General features: G+C 45.2%; 1 protein-coding gene across 1 annotated transcript in view; it reads left to right on the plus strand.

The window, feature by feature from the left end:
- IFT43 (intraflagellar transport 43) overlaps positions 1-19,689 on the plus strand; it is a 65,739-nt gene extending 46,050 nt beyond the window's left edge. Inside the window, exons 6-9 of the mRNA XM_019551878.1 lie at positions 15,616-15,688; positions 16,828-16,903; positions 18,435-18,497; positions 19,334-19,689. Of these exons, the coding sequence (XP_019407423.1) occupies positions 15,616-15,688; positions 16,828-16,903; positions 18,435-18,497; positions 19,334-19,444 (323 nt within the window). The 3' untranslated portion in view covers positions 19,445-19,689. The remainder of the gene's footprint in view (positions 1-15,615; positions 15,689-16,827; positions 16,904-18,434; positions 18,498-19,333) is intronic.
- Positions 19,690-20,314: the final 625 nt, after the last annotated feature.

The raw sequence follows: 20,314 nt of genomic DNA on the forward strand, positions 1-20,314 counted from the left end.
GGACATAAGGAAGAATTTCTTTACTGTCCAAGCCCCCAAGGTCTGGAACAGTCTGCCAGTCTTTTGGGCAGGGGGCTGGACTCGATGATCTCCCGAGGTCCCTTCCAGCCCTAATGTCTATGAAATCTATGAAATAAATCTATGAAATCAGTGGTCAGTCCTGACCCTGGGCCCCAGCCCCCCAGCGTGTGGGGTAGGGAGGCAGGCTATGGGGGGCCCCAAGTAGCCCCTTGCAGGCTGGAACTCAGCCAGCCTGCAGTGGAAAAGCCACAGTTGCCCATGTTTTTTGTCTTTAAGGGAGAATCCATTTTAAAGCTTGTTGATCCATTTTTAAAGTTGCTTTGTGACACATTTTGGCTCATGACCCATGAGTTGAGAAACGCTGTTCTAAAGCGCTCACCCTAGTGATATCACAGCTCTTGTGAGATGCTCTGATATGCAGTGCATTCCTGCGTGTGTACACATTGGTACGCAAGGCACTTGGGTGCAGGAGCCAGGGAGTGCACCTTGGCTAGCTTGCTGTGTGTCTGCCTGAACCCTACTTATTGGGGCTCAGATATCAGAGCTCTGCCTCTCTGCACAATGGGCGACCTGCTTGAATGGGATTTAATACATTTACAAGGTGAGGAATAATAAACTCTCTTGAGCAACAATTCCTAATGGACAGGCCTAGTTGAGCCACTTTTGGCCAGGGGCAATTGGGGGCTTAATGCTGTGTGTGTAGCAATCAGGGCAATCTGAGAGAGAGGAGTTTAAGGGTAATTGCTCAATTTTCTGTCCATGTCAACAGGGAAAATGGGCAGCAGTGGCTGAGTTCAGCTCAGGAGTGAGGCTGGATGAGATGGGAGATGCGAGGCTGTCAGTGGAATTAGAAAAACGCTATCTGCAGAGCACTACCTCCTTTTCTCTTGCAGCCATGAGCTTCTCCCAAGTACAGGCTTCTCTTTGCTGGGGCTGCAAAAGGGAGGGAAGGGTGATAGAAGGGTATCCCTGCCTCCTCTCATCTTTTCCTCTGCAGAACAACAGAGTCTCTGGTTTTTCACTTGGGTTCATACTGCTTGTATTTGTCTTCCTGCCCAAAGCAGTAGGCAAGGGGCCATCTTCTGATCTGCACAGCCCTGCATGATCAATACCCTTGTATCTTCTTTCGTATATGGTGCCTCAGCTAGTGGTCCTGTTTGTCTGAGAGTCCTCCTAACTGCACCCTTGCTGTGATGCCCCTTCGGCAGTGTTCCCTCCCCTGCGATGCCCTGCTACTTCCAGCCCCTATATCAGAGTAAGTGTCTCTCACCTTGTAGCGCCTCAGCCCCTGATACTGCTGTGGCTTATTGGCTGAGATTGCCACTGCTTTGTCTCTGTGCTTTCTCCCCCTGTGCTGCCCCAGTTCAGTAGTGGCCCACCCTAGTACCTCTGTTCCCCAGAGAGAGCACAGCTTCCAAACCAGTGTTTCACTGGAGGGCAGGGATGCTGTGAGTGCATGGGAAAGGGGATGTGTTATTTTATAGCAGGTAGCGTGTGTGAACAATGGAGCTGATTGACATGAAGGGCTGTCTGTGCTATGCAGACAACCTAAACCTGACCTGCAGGTAAGGGAAGCTGCCAGGAGATGGTGACTAGATCTCTACCCTCAAGGCAAAGCCCCTTCCTGCCTGCTTTAGGAAGGGAAGCTGAAGATGAGACCTTTCTATACAATGTCAGGCCTTTAGAAGAGCTTTAGCCTTCTGTTCAGTGTGGGCAGCTCCTTTGCATTTGAACAGGAGAGGAGCCCAGTCTCTGAGCGCAACAGGAGCCATAGGAAACATTTTAATGTACCACTAAAAGATAATGGTGCTCATTTCAAGAAAAGAAAAGAAGGCAGTAGGTGTCCGCACAGTCACTACGCGAGTCTTTCTGGGGAGCTGAATCTGTAGTTGCGGAGCTGTCCCTGACAGGCTACGCAGCACCAGGACTTCACAGCACTGAAACAATAACCTCACCTCATGAACAGCATATGAATACTCAAGGATACTAAATATGATGCCTGGTTTATGAGCAGCTTAAAGCAGAGCTGAGAATACATCACAGCCCTATATCATTCAAGATAAAGTATCCTGGTTGCTTCCCTAGCTAGTTACCATTTGCACAGGAAACACAAGGAGGGGGTAGGTGAACAGCAGAGGGGCTGAGGGGTTGGTAGAGCAGATGGCTGCAGTGGCAGAGCACTTGCAGAATGACTGAACAAACAGGATGGGGTGGGGAATAAAGCATGTAAGGGGAGAGATCAAGGTAGCTTGAGAGTCAACTGTCATAGTAGGGCTTTGAGGGAACTGTGTGAGGGGAAAAAAATACTGAGCAGCGGTGAAATATGAGCAGCAGAAAATATGTTTTCCCTGTGAGGAGCTCTGTGAATGAGCTGAGCAGGGAGCTGTGGTCCAGGGCAGAGAGTGATGGTTATGCTAGAGCACTAATTTTCAACCAAGCGCCATGAGAGCTCTTCAGCGGTGCCGTGGCATGCCATGCGGTGTTAGCATTGTGCAAACATGATTCACAAGATAAACCCAGGGATTTCAAACAGGAGTCCATTATGTCAAAACATTCTGACTTGTTAGGTAGACAAGGTTCTTTGGGTAGATATGATTTCTTTTATTAGACTGACTAAATAGTTGGACAAATTGTTCTTCGCAAGCTTTCGGGCACAAACGCCTTTCTTCAGGCATAGGGAAAGTCTTTTGGTGTTTGTGTGCTATCCTGGGTAGAACTGAAGCTAAAATGCAGGTCTGTGAAAATGCAAATATGTGGCAGTAAGGTTCAAAGGGAATGGGAGACAATAGGTGTGAAAATGTAGTTGGGGGGGTGGAAAGGGGGAGAAGGTGATAAAATGTAGCTGGTAAAATGCAGACGGGTTACCTGGGGTTCTCAGATGGCAGACAGGTTATAGTGTTCCATAAATCCAATGTCTACATTTAGTCCATGATTTTTTGTATCCAGTAGATTTATGAAGTGAAGTTTGTAGGCTTGTCTATGAAAGGTATTTTGTAAATTCCCTTTGAGGATTAGAACTGAGAGATTGGAGAGAGAGTGGTTATCTTGTGAGAAGTGTGCACCCACAGGTAATTGGGTATTTTTGACTCTGATAGATTTTCAGTGTGCATTCATTCTGGTATGCAGTCATTGTTTGGTTTCTCCTACATATTTTCGGTCAGGGCATTTAGTGCACCGGATGAGATGTATTACATTTCTGGAGGTTCAAGTGTAAGATTGAGGAATGGTGATGGTTCTGTTGTGGGGTATAGTAATTGTGGGAGTGGTGGTGATGTGTTGGCAGGTTTTACATTTTTTGTCATAGCATGGCCTGGATGTGCTTTAGGCCATAGGAAATTTACTTCTGGTGATGAGGTTGGCAAGGTTCTATGCTTGTTTGAAGGCTAGGATGAGTGGTTCTGGAAAGATCTCTTTAAGAGTTGGATCTTGTTTTAGTATGAGTTGCAATTGTTTGAGGATTTTCCGTATAGGCTCCAGAGAAGGATGGTTTGTCATAACTAATGGTGTGCGATTCGTGGGGATTTTCTTTTTGTACTGGAGCAATTCTTCACATGGTATCCAAGTGGCTCTTTCAAAAGTATGATCTATCTCTCTGGAGGATCGCCCTTGCTGGCCCTTTTGAGATTTGTGAGATGATGATTGCAGGTATTCTTCTCAGTGTAAATTTGGTGGTATCGGAGGGCTTGGCTGTAAATTACAGCTTTATTGGTGTTTTTAGGGTGATTGCTGGTTCTGTGTAGATATGTATGTTGGGCTGTGGTTTCTTGTATATGGTGGTTTGTATTTTACCATTCTGGATGTTGATCATGGTGTCTAAACAGGAAATGCTGGTGCTGGAGTATTCAGGAGATAGTCTTGTTGGGTTTTCTCCCATCTTTAAATTCTGTGGTATGTTAGATACACAGTCATATTGGGCCTGTGATTGCTGAGTCCATAAGTGCAGTTGACGGACTAGGTTTACCTGAAACACCCTTTAAGAAAAAGCTCTTGAAAGATGATTACAGAATTGAGACACCATCATTTAAAACTGCCTGAGGCAAACTCCTTTGAAAATTGCAGCAGTGGAGGGACAGAGAGAGAACTGCGTAGCCCTTGATTGTAGCGTTGTTCCCTCAGGACCTGTCCCCCTCCCCCTTCAGTTTCTCATCTGATATGAGAGAGAGCAGCAGTAAGATTCCTCATCTGTCTTATGAAAATCCGATTCTGAGTGGCTGTGATCAAACCAGGCTGACTGTCAGCAGCGGTGGCCTTGTGCAGAGGGAGGGAGGCTTCTGAGGAGTTTCTGGATGTGGAAATGTCACGGGTGCTGCCGATCAAAGAGGCATTTTTTTAATAAATATATATAAGAAAAAATAAAAAAAAACCTAAGGATTTAGCATAAAAGAAATGTAGTTTGTCTTGTTTTTCCAGCGTAACATGAAGAGGATGAAATAGAATCAGATACTCCTGCTCCCAAACAGACTTCCACAGGAGCGTTCTGAGAAGTCTCTTTCCCTGTCACATTAATACTCTAATACGAAATCACTCATCCCCAGCATTATTGAGGCAGGTTTTGGGTTTCTGAGTTCACCTTGTTCACCTCCCTTGTACACTTTATGCCTTCTAGTATGTTGCCCCACTATTTCCTTGGTATGTTTTGGCAGGAAAAGAGGGGGAATGTAGAACAACCTTCAAGAGGACAAAAAATGGAAATCTCTTAAGAACTGGGCCCAGAGCCCAGACGGGAATATCTGTGGGGTCGGTAGGTAATGTGTAGATCTATCCTTGGGAACTTCAGTTTCTCACAGTGGTGCCCTGCTAATGCCAGGGTTAGGTTAGATTCCAGCAGCACAGGCCGTAATCCTGGTCCCTGATTTTGTCTTTTTGGTACTGCCAATGGCAGACATATAGGGGAAAGTACTTGTTGTAAGGCAATGGATTGCATAAAGTTAGAAGGAAGTATTAGATTATCTAGACTGACCTCCTGAATAACAAGGTTCTATTGACTCTCACCTAGTTACCCAGCAGTGAGCCAGACATCTTGTCTGGCTCTGCTGCACTGCACCTGTGCCACAGCAGCATTGCAGCATCTATAGTCTCTCCTTCAAGCATCCCAGGCAATGAGCATTCAGTGCTGATTCCAAAATGAGAAAGACATGGTTTGTCTGTAGCAACACATGCGAAAGCAGCAGATGCCCTGGATTCCAGGCTCCCTGGGCCTGTCCAGTGGAGGCAAAGTTGCAACTGGGCAAGCATCCCAGAAAAGCATCAGCCACAACACTGTCCCAGCCTACATGATCTATGCTGTTCTCTGGGGCTTGCAGGGGCCCCAAGGCATAGTAGCTTAGTTCACCTTTTCTCCCAGCACTTTGGTTGGCAGAAACATCCTAAACTGGAAGGCTGAGAAAAAACACAGCAAGTTACCCTTGTTCTCTGCCAGCATGTCACTGTAAAACTGATGTTGCACTCTAATATCGAGGGACTGCTGATGAGACTTTTCTGTAGCCTGCAATCAGGGGGCACTTTTCCTGTAGCGACTTCTTGCACACACCAGCCTATGTGTTGCTACTGTCTTTCCATTTCTCACTGGCTTTCAGCATGGTGCACCCCAGTGCTGTTTTGTGTCAGCTTTTCTCAGGTGTTTTGGGCTACGCCCCATCTGTTGTGGTAGCTCTTCAACCCTCTGCTCTCCCTACAGACAACAGGCAAAGATCCTGATCAGCCATTTGATTGACATCAGGTCACTTTCAATCCTGTGGATTTTACTCCTTTAAAATAGTGTGACCAGGGGTCCAGAGAGGTGTTCTTTTATCCTCTGCTTTCCTGCTGCTCTCACAAGAAACCTTCCAAGAGGCTTCAAGCTTGTTTGTGTGCTCAGCAGAAGCTGCCTCTCTCCCTTGCTCCTTATGTTTTTGAAGCTTTTTGCCTGTTGCTTTCCACTTTGCTTTTTTTATTCCCCATTTTTCCACTTAGAGGGAAAAAAATTATTTATCGCATTGAGATGCACTAATTAAAGCCATTTTCTGGTATTTGGTTACTGGAGTGTTTGATGTGTCTCTGACAAGACCATGAAATGCACAGAGTGTCCACAGGGATGGAATTTGCTGAACACGGTGCTTTGTAAATGAGGGGACACAGTGTCGCAGCAGCTCATGAATATGAAACGCCCATGATGCTACCTCAGTGGACTTGAGAACACAGATGAATCCTGTCATGTGCTAAATGAGACCAATTTCTTTCACTTAACTTCATCTTCAATCAGACCTTCTTCCATTTGCCTGTTTAAAATTCCCTAAACGTGATGCAGAAGGTAACAGCATTCAGTAAAACAAAGTTTTGCAGCAGTAGAGAAATTATAATTATCTCTTGTTTAAGTTGCTTGCTTATAAAAACATAGGATTCTAAGTCGGTTCTTTTCATTGTTATGGTGAGGAGCCTGTAATTCTGCTCTGCTGTGAGTTTGGAAAGGATCAGCCATCCTCTAAGACCACCACTCTCTGCATAGTCTGTACTTTGTAGTCTCTTTAGCATTGGGTGTGTGCATGGTATTGCATGAACAGAAAAGACAATCAAGTCCCTGGTACAAGGTGCTTTCATGCTGGACTGACCATTGAAACTCATAGAAATAAGGGGAGCAAATTTTCACTGTGAAGGAATGATGAGTTTCAGAGTCTGTCTCAGGTTGCTTGAAGTTGTGATTCCAAGGAGAGTAGCTGAATTGCTCTAGGGTGTCATTGAAAGGTGATGTAACTGGCTGCATGACTGAATCGGCACTGGATCAGGACTTGGGAGATGCTACTCAACAGCTACTTTGCTTCAGACGTCACAAAAAAATTAACCCAGACATCTAACAGGGATTATCTGGATAAGAAAGGGGGCAAGATGAGGGAGGAAATAACAGAAGATATGGTCCGAAAGCTTTTGTTGTGACTGAATGAATTTGAGTCTGCAGGGTCGGATGAGATTCATTTCAGGATCCTGAAGATTGGCAGAGGAGATCTTGGAGCCCTTGGCAATGATCTTCATGAAGTCGTGGGAGACAGGCCAGGTGTCAGAGGACTGGAAAAGGACCAATGTGGTGCCCCTCTTTTAAAAAAGGCAAGAAAGAGGACTTGGGGAACTACAGACCAGTCAGCCTCACCTTGATACCTGGAAAGTTACTGGAGCATATCTTAAGGAAGGCCATTTACAAGCATCTGGAGGAGGAAAGGCTGATCACAAGCAGCTAGCATGGATTTATGAAAAACAAATAGTGTCAAACAAACTTGATCTTCTTTGACAAAGTAACTACTTGGGTGGATGAAGGGAATGCTGTGGATGTAGTGTACGTGGACTTCAGCAAGGCTTTTGACAAGGTCCAGCTTGACCTTCTCATAAACAAATTGGAGAAATACGAGCTAAATGAAACCGCTATAAGGTGGATAGATAACTGGCTTAATAGCCATAAGCAAAGGGTAATTATTAATGGGTTCATGTTAGAATGGCAGGAGGTTTCAAGTGTAGTGTCACAGGGATATGTCCTGGGTGTTCTTCAATATGTTTATTAGTAATTCAGATGCTGTCATAGAAAGCTTTTTCAGCAAGTTTCCAGATGACATGAAACTGGGAAGGATTGTGAACACACTGGAGGATGTGAACACAATTCAGAAGGATCTCAACACATTGGAAAGTTGGGCTAGAGATAACAGGATGAAGTTCAGTGCAGACTAATGCAAGATACTACACCAGGGATGGGCAAAACGTGGCCCAGGGGCCGGATACAGCCCGCCAGACCATTCTACCTGGCCTGTGGGGCCCTAAAAAAATTTGAAAATTAATATTTATCTGCCCTGGGCTGCCTGTCACGCGGCCCTTGATGGCTTTCCAAAACTCAGTAAGCGACCCTCCGCCCAAAATAATTGCCCACCCCTGTACTACACCTTGGGAGGAATAATCAAAAACACAAATACCAAATGGGGAACACCTGGCTGGATGACAGCTCCACAGAAAGGGACTTGGGAGTCTTGGTAGATCACAGATTCGCTATGAGTCTGCAGTGTGAGACAGCTGCATAAAAGGTGAATACAGCTTCGGACTGTATCCATAGAAGCATTAGGTGCAAGACATTGGAGGTCATAGTGCCTCTCTACTAGTTAGACCTTCTCTAGAGTATTATGTTCTAGACTTAGAATTTTAAAAGAGGACATGGAGAAGTTAGAGAGGGTGGAGAGGCAGGCAACAAAGATCCAGGGCTTGGGAGGGGGCAAGCCATATGAGGAAAGGCATGTTCTGTTTGTGGAAAAGGTGCTTAAGGGGGGACGTGATAGCAATCTTCAAATATTTGAAGGACTGCCATGAAGAAGAGGAAAAGCACCTTTACTCACTGCAGAGAGGAGGATATGGATCAATGGCTTGAAGGTGCAGCAAAATAAATTTACATTGGATATCTGGAAAAACTTATTTTGTGTGAGAATACTGAGGCAGCGGAATAGACTGCCAAGAAAGTTGTGGACTCTCCATCACTGGAGGTATTCAAGAGGTTGGACAGCCACTGGTCGGGGGTCATGTAGGCTTAGCTATGCCTGTTTTCTACCATGGGTATTTCCCATGCTTCTGGACTTTGCTGGTTGTTCCTCCCTCCCCCTATCCCTCATCTTTTTTTCTGTTATATGTGTCAGGGTGTGTTTAAGCTTCCCCAGAGGCACTGGGTGATAAGGCTGGGGACTTCAACTCAGGTGTGCTGATTCTTCTGCTAGGAACAAAGTTGGAGGTTCCTGGCTAGAGGCTCTTGCCCCTCTGCTCAGGGTCAGACAAATCATCATATTTTGCATCGGGAAGGAATTTTATCCCATGATCAGATTGGTGTGAACTGTTAGGGTTCCCTTGATATTGAAGGGACCTCATGGATCATCTAGTCCAGCCATCTGCTCAAGTCAGGATCATCCCTGACTAAGCCATCATAGCCAAGTGTCTATCTAACCTGCTCTTGAAAACTTCTCAGGATGGAGATTCCACAATTTGTTTAGGTAGCCTGTTCTACTTCTTGACCACCCTCATAGAAAAAAAAATCCTCTTAATCTCCAACCTAAATTGCCTGTGCTGCAACTTGAGTCCATGTCTCCTAGTCCTGTCCCCTACAGCCACAGAGAATAATCTATCTCCATAATCTCCCTTCAGGTGTTTGAAGGCTGTATGCAATCCCCTCTCAGTCTTCTCTTCTCCAAACTAAATAACCTAGTTCTTTCAGCAGTTCTTCAAAAGTCATGTTTCCCAATCCTAAAGTCATTTTTGTACATGCAGCATGGACTATTGTCATCTTTAATGTCTTTTATCTTTTTATAGTTTTATATAGCTACTATTCAGGCTCTCACTCTTGTGACCATGTGATCTGTCATCTTTCATCCTCATCCTCCTTCCATTATTTCTGCTTTTCTCCATCTTGTATCTTGCTATAGCTTAGCTGCGAAGCTGTTTGAAGCAGGAACTGTTTGTTATCATGTGTATCCAGCCAGTATTTTGCTTAATGCAGCCCAGTCAAACTGGGGCTATTGTGATACTACTGCTAATAAACTGACTTGATATTTGGCACTTATGCAGCTTTTTATAAGACTTCTAAGTTTGGTCCAGGAATCTGTAACTCACTTGTTAGCTCTCACTTGGGGCTGATGTCTGCTAGCCCATTCAGATCTTACTTTGACAAACTTAGTTTCACTTGTCACCCCAGAGGAAGAACGGGTACCTTTTCCTTGGGAAGCTTGAAATCAGATTGTAAAAACTATTCTGTACTGGTCAACTAGCAGCATGGGACTCAAAAGCAATGTATTTTCCTCCTCTGTCGTGTATGATTTTGGGACCCAATCTCTTGCATCTTTCTGGTCTGGGGAAACCAAAGGAAAGTTCTTTAAGTTCCTCCTTGACTCCTTTAACCAAATTCAGAGCTGCACAGTGCCTGCTGAAGAAGGGCTCCATTTCCTTACCCTTCGGATCACTGGAAATGTGTGGGGAACCTTCAGAGTTTTTTTTTTCCTGACTTGATGCAGACACCTGCTTGTTTCTCTCTTTTCTCCCCTTTTTTCTGTCTGCCAAAAATCTGCTGGAGTTCCTTTTTCTTTTATTCTCCCTTCCTAAACTGATTCAACCAAAAGAGCCAGGTGCACTCCCACTGGGAAGGAGCGTCGGGTACAGTAGGTGCATTATCCATGGTAAAAGGGAGAAAGAGTAGAAGAATTTGAGGGAAGACTTTCATGAGTTATATAAAGGGGTCCAGGCCCTGGTTGGGGAACCAGACTCTAAGAAATGCCATATGGCTGATTTTTTTCCCATTACATTGTTTGATTTTGCTGTTTATTGGTAACTGGCATTTTATTGTAGTGCATATTGTAATTTTTTTGTGCGCTGATTTCTGGCCCCTGAGATGAAGAGGATGAAAGAAGGGAGAGATTGCAGCTGCTGGAGCAGTTCTGTCTGAGCAGTAGCCTGGTTACCAAGGTCTCCACCCAGCTGCAAGGGTTTGTCTGCATTTTTTTGATTGAAATTGGCAGATTTGGCTGAAGACGGTCAGGAAGCTACCCTCCCAGCTAACACCCTGCCATGCATTTTGTTATAGTGAATGGTTTTGTTTCCAGATATTGTGATGCTGCCCTTTGTTTTTCTCTAAAAAACAGATTCATTTTATAATGCAGTGACCCTGTTGTGTTGAAGTTTGGTATGTTTGATATAATGTTTCTGTATTTATATGCTGGGGTGCAGATACAAAGTCCTCTTAAACATGGAGATTCATTAGGAAGGCAGGGTAGGTTTGCACATTATAGACTAAATAAATCAGAGATGTATAGTATAAGCTTTTGTGAGCCTGAGCTCACTTCATTATGAAGCCATTTGTGATGCTTATATGAAAAGATCCTGAATTCACAGATTGTAATGTGCAGAAAAATGTATGGGGTGATTTCACATAGAAAAATCCAAAGAAAAACAAAAACCCTAAACAATCTAAATGAATCAACTTGATGGGAAATTATCTGAATCCTCATTAATGACTTCCACTAACAATGAGATAAATAGGAAGGAGAAACCTACACTTTGTTTCACACATGTAAGTAGCTTCAGTGAATACAGCGAGCATACACTTTTGCAGCATTACAGCTGGCATGATTGTTTTGTGACTGCAACTGGGATATTGGAGTAACTTCTCAGCCCAGTGTTCCTAGAAGGAGGGTGGAAAAACTGAAGTAACCCTGAGAAGACTAGCAGAAACAATTGGTGGACAGAAGGGTCAGTGAGGAAGGAAAAGGATGACAACGCAGTGATGAAGGGAAAGCTGGGACAGTTGACAAATATGTGGATGGTATATAAAGAAAGAAGGGAGAGGGATAATTTGGGGGCAGCACAATGAAGGCAGGCAGGGGAGAGGAGAACATTATAAGTCGTGGATGGAATAAAAGTAAATAGTTTATAGACTAACTTTTAAAAACCTCCTGCCAGTCTGTTTATTAGCTGGGAGCACTGGGACATTTCAAATAAACCATTGATGGTTTTCAGTAGGGAACAAACCTGCAATGACCACTTTGGGCAGGCTGGCAGGAGCATAACAGAGCTTTTTCAGCAGTGCAGTCTATGATTCTCTCAAACTATGTGCAGAATATTGGAGGCTTAAGTTCCTTTTTGGAGAATTTCTACCCAATAAATGAACTGTGTTCCATGGCCCTTTGCTGAGAATACCATGGAGCTGTAGCACCTCAGCTGAAGTCTCTGGGAGTCTTCCCATGGAATTCAGTGGGAGACAGAGCTGGACCTTTGTTGGCCAGTCTGGCAGGTTCTGCTCTTTGTAAAACTCTTTGGGAACTTGAAGGGTCGAAGTTGCATCACTGCCCTGGATCCTAAATGTCATCTGCAACAAAAAGGGATAAAGAAAAGCCAAAGGAATCTGAGAGAGAGGACCCAGTAAGAGCAGGAATCCAAGTAAGCAACAAATAGGGAAGTTCAGCTTGCAGTTTGCTGTCTTCAGGGGGGCAAACAGCTTTACTGTCCCTTGGAGACGACAGGGAGGAGTGAAGAAGCAGCTCACATTTGGTGCTCAGAAAAGGGCTGCTCTGTAGATGAGGGTAGAGATGTTCCTATATACTCTTCCATTCATATCTATTATTTGCTAAGGAAGTTTTTTTCATTGGTATAACATTCAGCTCCATAGGCTTCCCAGATAGGGGGCATGTATTTGTGGAAGTATTTCTAGCAAAGTATAGAATTAACTTTAAAACGTCTCAAAAAGCCTTCAGCTCCCCTGAACCACAGGAGCAGAACTTTAGAGAAACAGAGAAATTAGAGATCTATGTCCCTCCTGATCTGACTCTCCTCTCTCCTCATCCAGAGCTTTGCCCAGTCCTGCTTTCTGGTAACTCAGCCCTGGGAGTCCCACCCCCTCAGGTGGGCTGTTAAAGTGGTCCTGCAAGTCCACTTTGTCTGTGACTCCACCTGACTTTTTCTCTGTCCAGTGTCTTCTCCCTACTTGTAGGCTGACCTTCCCAACTCCCCCGCCATTCCCCACTCTTTGAGTCAGCCACAACATCCTCCTCCCCTTGTTGGTCTTTTCCTCTTTTGCACAATGACTCAGTCCCCCATATCATCCCTCATCTGATATAATTACCCCTCAAAGCCAATCTTGCCATTTACTGAAGTGCTTTTGTCCCTCAATTTCTCTTTGTCACAAGGTCAGCTAGTGGCCTATTGGGAAGAATCAGAGAAATGGCAGCTTCCAGTGCAAGAAAAGGCAGACTCTGTGTTGGGGGAAGTGACGGCCTTGTCTAAGACCATGGCACTGCTGTGTGGAATCTGACTGCAGCCTTCCTCAGTCTGGAGGCTGGATCAGACCCAGTCACTGCTGTTTCCCTTTAAAGGTCTTCAGGAAATTTGCTGTTGTCTGAAAGCTGCTCTATGGGCACCTGTTTGTTGGGCAGCTGGGGAGATGAATGGTGTAGCTCTGCTGAGATCGTCCAAGCTGTCACTGCTTCTTGCCTTGGCCTGGCTCTCACAGCAGCCTCTGTCCCGCTCAGTCCTTTCACCAGGCAGCCAATTAGTGAGAAATCCCACTGTGTGGCTAGCTCCAAACAGCCACCTCGCCAAGGCCTGGGCTGACCCATGCCCTGCTACAGATGGGCCAGTGCTGCCTCCTCTGCTGGAGGGCTGGGGAGCCTGTGGGGATGCTGAGTTGGATGGTAGGCAGGAGCAGTACCCTTTGGAGCTATGAGAGGCTGCAAACACTGACAAAAAGCAGAGGAAGGAGGGTTTCAGGAAGACTGTCTTGAGCCCCAGACTCCACAGGTGGGGCTGCCTCTCCAGCTCCTGAATATTCATCTCAGCCTGGGCTGCAAACTGGGCAGAAACAACCAACTGCTGAGATCCAACAGTATAATGGCAGCATTGCTGCTGGAACCAGCAGCAGCTTACTTGCTCCAGCCCCTAGAGGTGTCCGTTTTGTACAAGCTACCGGTGAGTGTAAAACTTTCACAATGCTGAATCACCCAGCGCCCCCCTGCCTGAGGAATAAGGGCCACCAGAGTAGCCTTCCAGCTAGATTCTTAAGCCTTTAAAGAAGCACTGCACTGATTCACTTTGTCATGTATTCGCTCCTCACCTAACCTCCTCCTGACCTGCTTCTGCACCACACCAGGTGCTTGCCCAGAGCCCAGGCATCTGCCTAAGAGAAAGGCAGCTAATCTTCTGCAAGTCTCACTGTTCTAAGGGGGGGATCTTTACACCCAGACTTTTCTGCTCTCCTCTTTTTTTTACCCATTTCTTACCGCTTCCTCTTTCCTCCCAACTGTGACCATGGTCTGAAGAGTAGGCTGGAGACAAACTCATAGTTGGGATCCATCGCAGCAGGCTCTCACCTCTGAAATCCTAGATGAATTCTGGAATTCCGTAAGGCCACCTTCAATCATTTCCTACTTCAGGCTTAAATAAAGCAAGGTGTCTCCTGCACAACTTGAGAAGGAAGGGTGGGGCCCTAGGTTAACAGGTCTTAGCAGGAAGTTTTCCATTACATTCAACTTGATCTCTTCTCCTTTTCTGGCCCCTCCCCATTCCATGCCTAGTAATGCTCAGCTGGGTATGCTCAGTCCTGGAGCATTTCAATGAGGTGCAGATCTCTTGCCTCTCATTGGCTGTTCTCTAGATTGGGAGCTCTTGGAAACAGGGAAGGGCCTCATATGGAGTTGAACATAAAGTTAGCAGTGAAAACAGTTCTGTTTTTTTGACTAGGCAGCTTGCTTCTCCACCCCTAGATGTGTCTGTTTGGTTTGCTGTTTGTTCAGAGGTGTTTGGGCCTGCTTCTTCTTGCATCTGTAGTGGGCATCTTGCACTTGGGCCTGTATCAAGATCCACAAAGCTCCTGGCATCACAAGCAATAAGCAAGCAACACCTTACTAGTGGGTCTGTTTTCTAGTGTCCTGGAGCCTCAACAAAGGGAGCGCTGAGAGGCAAATGGCCTGGGCATCTGAAAGCCAGGGCCATTGGGCATTGTGGGGCTGCTCTATACCAATGAGCTCTGGAATCTCATCACAGGCCTTCTTGGCTCTGTGGCAGGGACCCTGAATGGCCTAAGAGCCCCAGCTTGATCCAGGGTTCTTGGGTCTTCCAGTCTCCTCTCTCCATAGAAGTATGCCTGGAAGCCATGGCATGGTGGTTTACCCTGGTCCCCAGCCCTGAGACAGTCTGCATATCTGGCTGCCCTTCAGCCATGGATTCTGGAAACAGTCTCCCCAACAGCCAATCAAGAAAGTTTTTCTGGGTTGAAATACAGTATTTGTGGAAAACATTTTAGGTGAAACAAATTAATATTTTCAGATGAAACCCTGTTCTTGTTGGAAATTGTCCAACCAGTGTTATTTGCCAAGAGCCCTAAGCTAAACTTCAATGGGAAATGGCATTTGAAGAAAGCAGTGACATCAGGACAGAGGAACTCTGGTAAGAACCTGAAAGAGTATATATCAGTAATTGAGGGACTCTGCTGCTGAGTGAAGAAGAGTTAAACCTTAGAGGAGAGAAGCTCCAGGGATCAGAAATGTATTTGCAGCCATGGGCAATACATCTCAAGAGAAACAGCATCTTGGAGAGGAGAATCCACTGTTAAACCTCAGGAACAGTTCTGTTGTAGATTTCAGGTTTTAATAAAACATATTCCTACTTCATTTTCCAAAGGAAATCTGGTATTTTCGTCTCTAATGAAATGGGAGACTGGGTTGAGCAAATAACAGCAGTTCCTATAGGAATCAAATTCTTCTCTTATAGGCTGAAGGCAAGGAGGCAGCAGATCCATTGGTGTGGCTTGACACAGATCAAATTGCAATCGTCAAGCTTCTGAACACAGAATCCATAACTGTTTAAAATCTTCATGAGAACAGCTTTGCTTCCCCTTCATGGGAAGCAAAGGTTTCTGAGCTTTAATTTATTGATTGTCTATTAAATGATATAGTTTTTAATCAGTGCAAAATGAATATGCCAAAATGTTTCTACACTAAGGAGACAGCTGTGAATACTTTCTGTCCATGTATTGTGAGGGCAGAGTCTTTCCTTCTCTCCTGTGTGGCAAAAGAACTTAACCTTCCCTGCTCTTCATGTGGCTTCCGTCTTTTCCTGCTGCAGATATTCCAGTGATACCTGACTTGGAGGAAGTGCAGGAAGAAGACCTTGCCATGCAAGTAGCAGCACCACCCAGGTAATAGCACAGGCATGCAGCCACAAGCCTGAAGTCACAGCACTAGTCAGCAGTGGGAAAGAGAGAATGAAATTCAACTCCATGTTATCTTATGTTCTGCACAGTATAACGTATGTCCCATTCATCAGTATTTGATGCTATCCATTGCAATAGTGCAGCTCCAAGATGAATGGTACCAACTTGTTGTTTCCTGTTGCACAGAAGAAGAAATTGCAATGTGTCCTGTAAACATGCAAAAAATGACATTAAAATTTCCTGGATGAGACTAAATTGAAATTTCAGGACAGAGCAAATGCCCCATGTAAGTTTGCTCTTCGTCTGTCTATGGTGGCATCTAATGCTTGGTGGGTAGTACTGGAAATGCACAATATATTCATAATTTATTAATAATACACCATGTTCAGACCCTCACCTTATGGTATGGAAACATCACTTGATTGAGATGTGCCCCAACTCCTCTCCCCATGTATTGCATCTCCTTAGGGCTATCATTCTCAACTGGGGTGCCACAAGGCCCCTTCAGGGGTGTTGCAGATGCAGGCAATGTTGCTATCATGGCAGCCAGGTAAGACTAGCCTGTATGCAAGGTTGTGGTGCACACTTACTCCTGCTGCATTAGAGTTCTCTATAATCTGAAAGCAAGACAGGAGAGCTGGCTTGGGCAGTAACCCTTTCCAGTCCTCCCACCCCACCATGCTCCTCCATGAAACAGAAGCATGCAGAACAGTTTCACCTTCATGCCTCTGTTTCTGGGAGGGATGTGGGAATGGGAAAGGCTGCAGCCTGACCCAACTGTCTTGTCCTACTTTAAAGTTATCGGAGAGCTCTAATACAGCAGGAGTGCATGGGCTGTCTGTGCAGCAGGTACGTGGGGAAGTTTTATGTCGACACAGCAAAACCCAGCTGAGAAGCCATCAGCATCAACAGTGCTTTCATCTGGGGATGCCACCACATTCCAAAAAGTGGTAGAGGGTTACCTGGGTCTGAAAAGGTTGAAAGCCACTGCTGTATGGAGACATGTGCATTCCAGCTGTGTGCACCTTAGCTCTCATCCATATGCCACTACTCCCCAGAGAAGCTAAAGTTGCTCCCAGACTTAGCTTGTTCTGTTTCTTCCCCTGTCCCCCCTGCTTTTGCAGTATCCAGGTGAACAGGGTGCTGACCTACCGTGACCTGGACAATGACCTCATGAAGTACGCTGCCTTCCAGACCCTGGTGAGTATCCCTGTGTAATAGCTAGTATTACACATTCTGCAACTCTTTCTTACCTCCCCCACCCTTCTCCAGCAAAACAGAGATTCAATGCAGTCTATATGCAACACCGTCATCCAGGCAGTACCCAAGACTGCATAGTACCAGTCTTCCCTGGTCTGGGGAATTAATCATAGTTTGTACAGGTGAACACTAGTGAACAGATATCATTTCACCTATGTGGCATCTATCTAGTACTTAGGTGTCTAAGTGGGATCCCTGAAAACCCATTAACACAAAAATTGTGTAGATCTTCCTTTTTGCTTTTTTTTCAGTTAAGGCTAAAATGAAAGCATTACAGAAGTAAATTAGTTAATGGTTTTTCAGTGACTGAAGCAGGGTGCAACAAAATCACACTTAGACACTTAGGGGTTGCAATAGGTCCTGGCCCTACATGTTGGGGTTCTGTTGTTGTTCCTGGCCCTACATGTTGTATCCCTGACACTGCAGTTATAAACATTCTCCTGGTTTCTTTGCTTGGTACCCACTTAGGTTTCAGTTGGTATTGCCCCTGTCTTTGGGCCTCAGACACAGTACAGCTCCTTTCCCTCAGCCTGGACCATTTCAGATGCTGCTCCATCAGTTATGCTCCTGGCATCTGAGCCACATGCAGCTTGGCCTCGCTTCTGGATTACCAGTTTTGGTTGTAGATACCTTTTCCTAGCTGGAAAGAAGTGTCCAGAGCAGTTCCTGAGAAGAATAATCACCAAGGGCATTGGGCCATGATTGCCTCTCTGCTGTACAGATGACCGTATTGCCAACTCCTTGAGTTCAAAAGTCATGAGTCAGAGCCCCCAAAGTCAGGAGACTGGCTTAAAAATCATGAGGTAATCTGATTTGTTCTGTCGTCTTTTTTCTGAGCTCCCTCCCCCTTTCTACTCATCATGCACATGTGACAAGAACAGTTGCCTTAAATCCAGCCCTAAATACCCACAGATTGCACACACAAAAGATAATGCCCTAGTCCCTTGAGAAGCTATCAGATACCCTGTTCCTCCCCTCCGTCTTTACTTGCTAGGTCCTTTAGCTGACCCCCATCTCTAATTTGCAGTGGAAGGGTCTTCCTTGGATCCTTACCTTCATTAGCTCCCCATTCCTGCCCTGTGATGGATGTTGAGAGGTTTAATGCATGGTGTCTGTGTCTGGGTTCTTCCCCAACAATGTTTGTTACACAATGGCCACTAGCAGCTAGAGAGAGAAACTGTAGGCAGCTCCCTACAGTAGAGGTGCTCCCAATTCCCAAACCAAAGTAATCCTAACTTTGGTACTGGAATTGTGACATTGCAAAATTGGGTTTTGTCTTATATGCTCCCTCACTGTCCCCCTGCACTGCCCATTTCCAAATGCCACCTGATAATCCTAAGAAGGCGTTTGTCTCTCAAAGTAAGAGTTTGTCTTTGTCACCAGCAACATCTATTTCTGCATCAAATGGGGTATCCGTTTTTTCCATGCATAGCCTTCTGGAGTAAGACCAGGGTCTGCTATGTATTCACAGGATGGAGAAACTGACCTGAAGCTCCTCACCAAAGTTTTGGCTCCTGAACAGGAAGTACGAGAGGTGAGTCTTGTCCTGAGACAACAACATTGGGAACTCAGCTACTCATATAGGCTTCCCTTTCCTTGGAGGCCAGGGGTTGGTGACAAGTTTGGGCTTTTGTCTGACTAGGTAGAGTCTGAGGGATGTTCCCCATGGACAATTTAAGGGATTTCTGGAGCCCAGAATCTTTAGTCTGCCTGATGTAGCACCACGTCCGACTAGGCCCTCCCTCATGAAAAGCTAATAACAATAATTGCAGACTGGTTTACCACAGTGCAGGTTCCCTACAGAACCAATACTTCATTTGATTTTGCCATCTAGAAGACATAATTAGTGCCTGTTGGTACTGCACAGCAGTAATGAGGGACAAAGACAGAGAGATGTGTTTGGGGAACCCAGACCTGGAGCAACAGGAGGCCCCTGTAGGTCGCAATACAGGCACATCAGCAGAATTATGTGGGGGTTAGTACTGGACAGAAATAGCAGAGTTTCTGCAGGTCAGGATTGAGGGTGCATTGATCAAGATGTCTAGGGCTGGGACATTTCACAGCCCTTCACTGCCATGCTTGGTTTAGTGTGTACCCTGCATGCCTATTTAAATCCTTTTTTGGTGAATTTTAAAATTACAAATGCCTTGTCAAAATCATTTAACTATGGTAGTAGGGACTGAAATCACATTTCTAGCCCTGGTAATACAGTTGTCTGTCTTCTCTCTGGATAGAGCAGTAGCCCTTCCACCTATCGCAGCTACAACTGTAGGGCAGGTCAGCTGTCCAACCTGAGTGTTTAGCAGCATTTAAACATTGGTAGTTGTTACATGTAGCACGTCAGTATTTCTCTCTCTTGTCTTTTCATAGGATGACATCTGCTGGGACTGGGACCATATCTACACAGAGGTATCCTCAGAACTTGTGACGGAGTGGGACCTGGGGCAGTCTGAGAGGGAGGAGCCCCTCAGTCTGTCCTAGAACAGCAGAGTATTGGCTGTCTATCACTCCAGCCCTGCACCCTCCACTACTGTATATAATTAGCACTTGTTATTTTTTATCAACTGTTTTTGTTTGAGGAAATATTCCACATAAATAAGGTGAAAGCTTGATAGGAAAGTGAGCTTGAGAGGAGTCCTGTGTATTTTTTTAATATAAATATTTGTTTTCAAAATGCTAGGGCAAATAATTCCAAATGCAATAAATCATTTGTCTATGAATGGTCACTTCTGTTTCTTTCCCTCCTCATCCCAAAATACCTTAAAAATTACTGCAAAGATCTCTTTCTCTAAGTGGGACCACTGTTTAGTAGCTATACTACACAGCAGGGTAAGTGAAAAAGGACATGGTTTCCAATTGAAAGCATAGCAAAGTTTGGGATGACACAGGATGAATTTGCTCAAGACACTAGGTGTTACCATCCAAGTCTTGCAACAGGTGCCACAAGTTGGCAGGACCTCGGTTACATATCTTACTCCAGCAACCCCATTTCCTTTAGCCTCATGAGTTGGAGTACAGCTGTTCAGTAGCTCAGAGGGAAGAATATTGCCTATTAAGCTGCCATTGTTATTTCTTGTAGTACCTGGCTGGTCCCATGAGGGATCCCAGCTAAGTATTGACCAGGCCTAACACTGCTTAGCTTGTGCAGTCTGATGAGATCACAGCCTGAGCTGAGATAGCTTCGGGCAATAGAAGGTTTCCAAAGAAAATACTGTTTATTCTACACACGTGGAAGAAAGTGGCCTGCTACTATGATACAGGGAAACTCCCTACTGGGTGTTTCTTTGGTACAAGGCATCACTCTCTCATGGTTGTTTAGACTCCATCTAGCTGTTTTTAGTGTTTCACTCT

This window comes from Crocodylus porosus, unplaced genomic scaffold (genome assembly GCF_001723895.1).
Source record: "Crocodylus porosus isolate Cpor-Errol unplaced genomic scaffold, CroPor_comp1, whole genome shotgun sequence".
Classification (NCBI taxonomy): Eukaryota; Metazoa; Chordata; order Crocodylia; family Crocodylidae; genus Crocodylus; species Crocodylus porosus.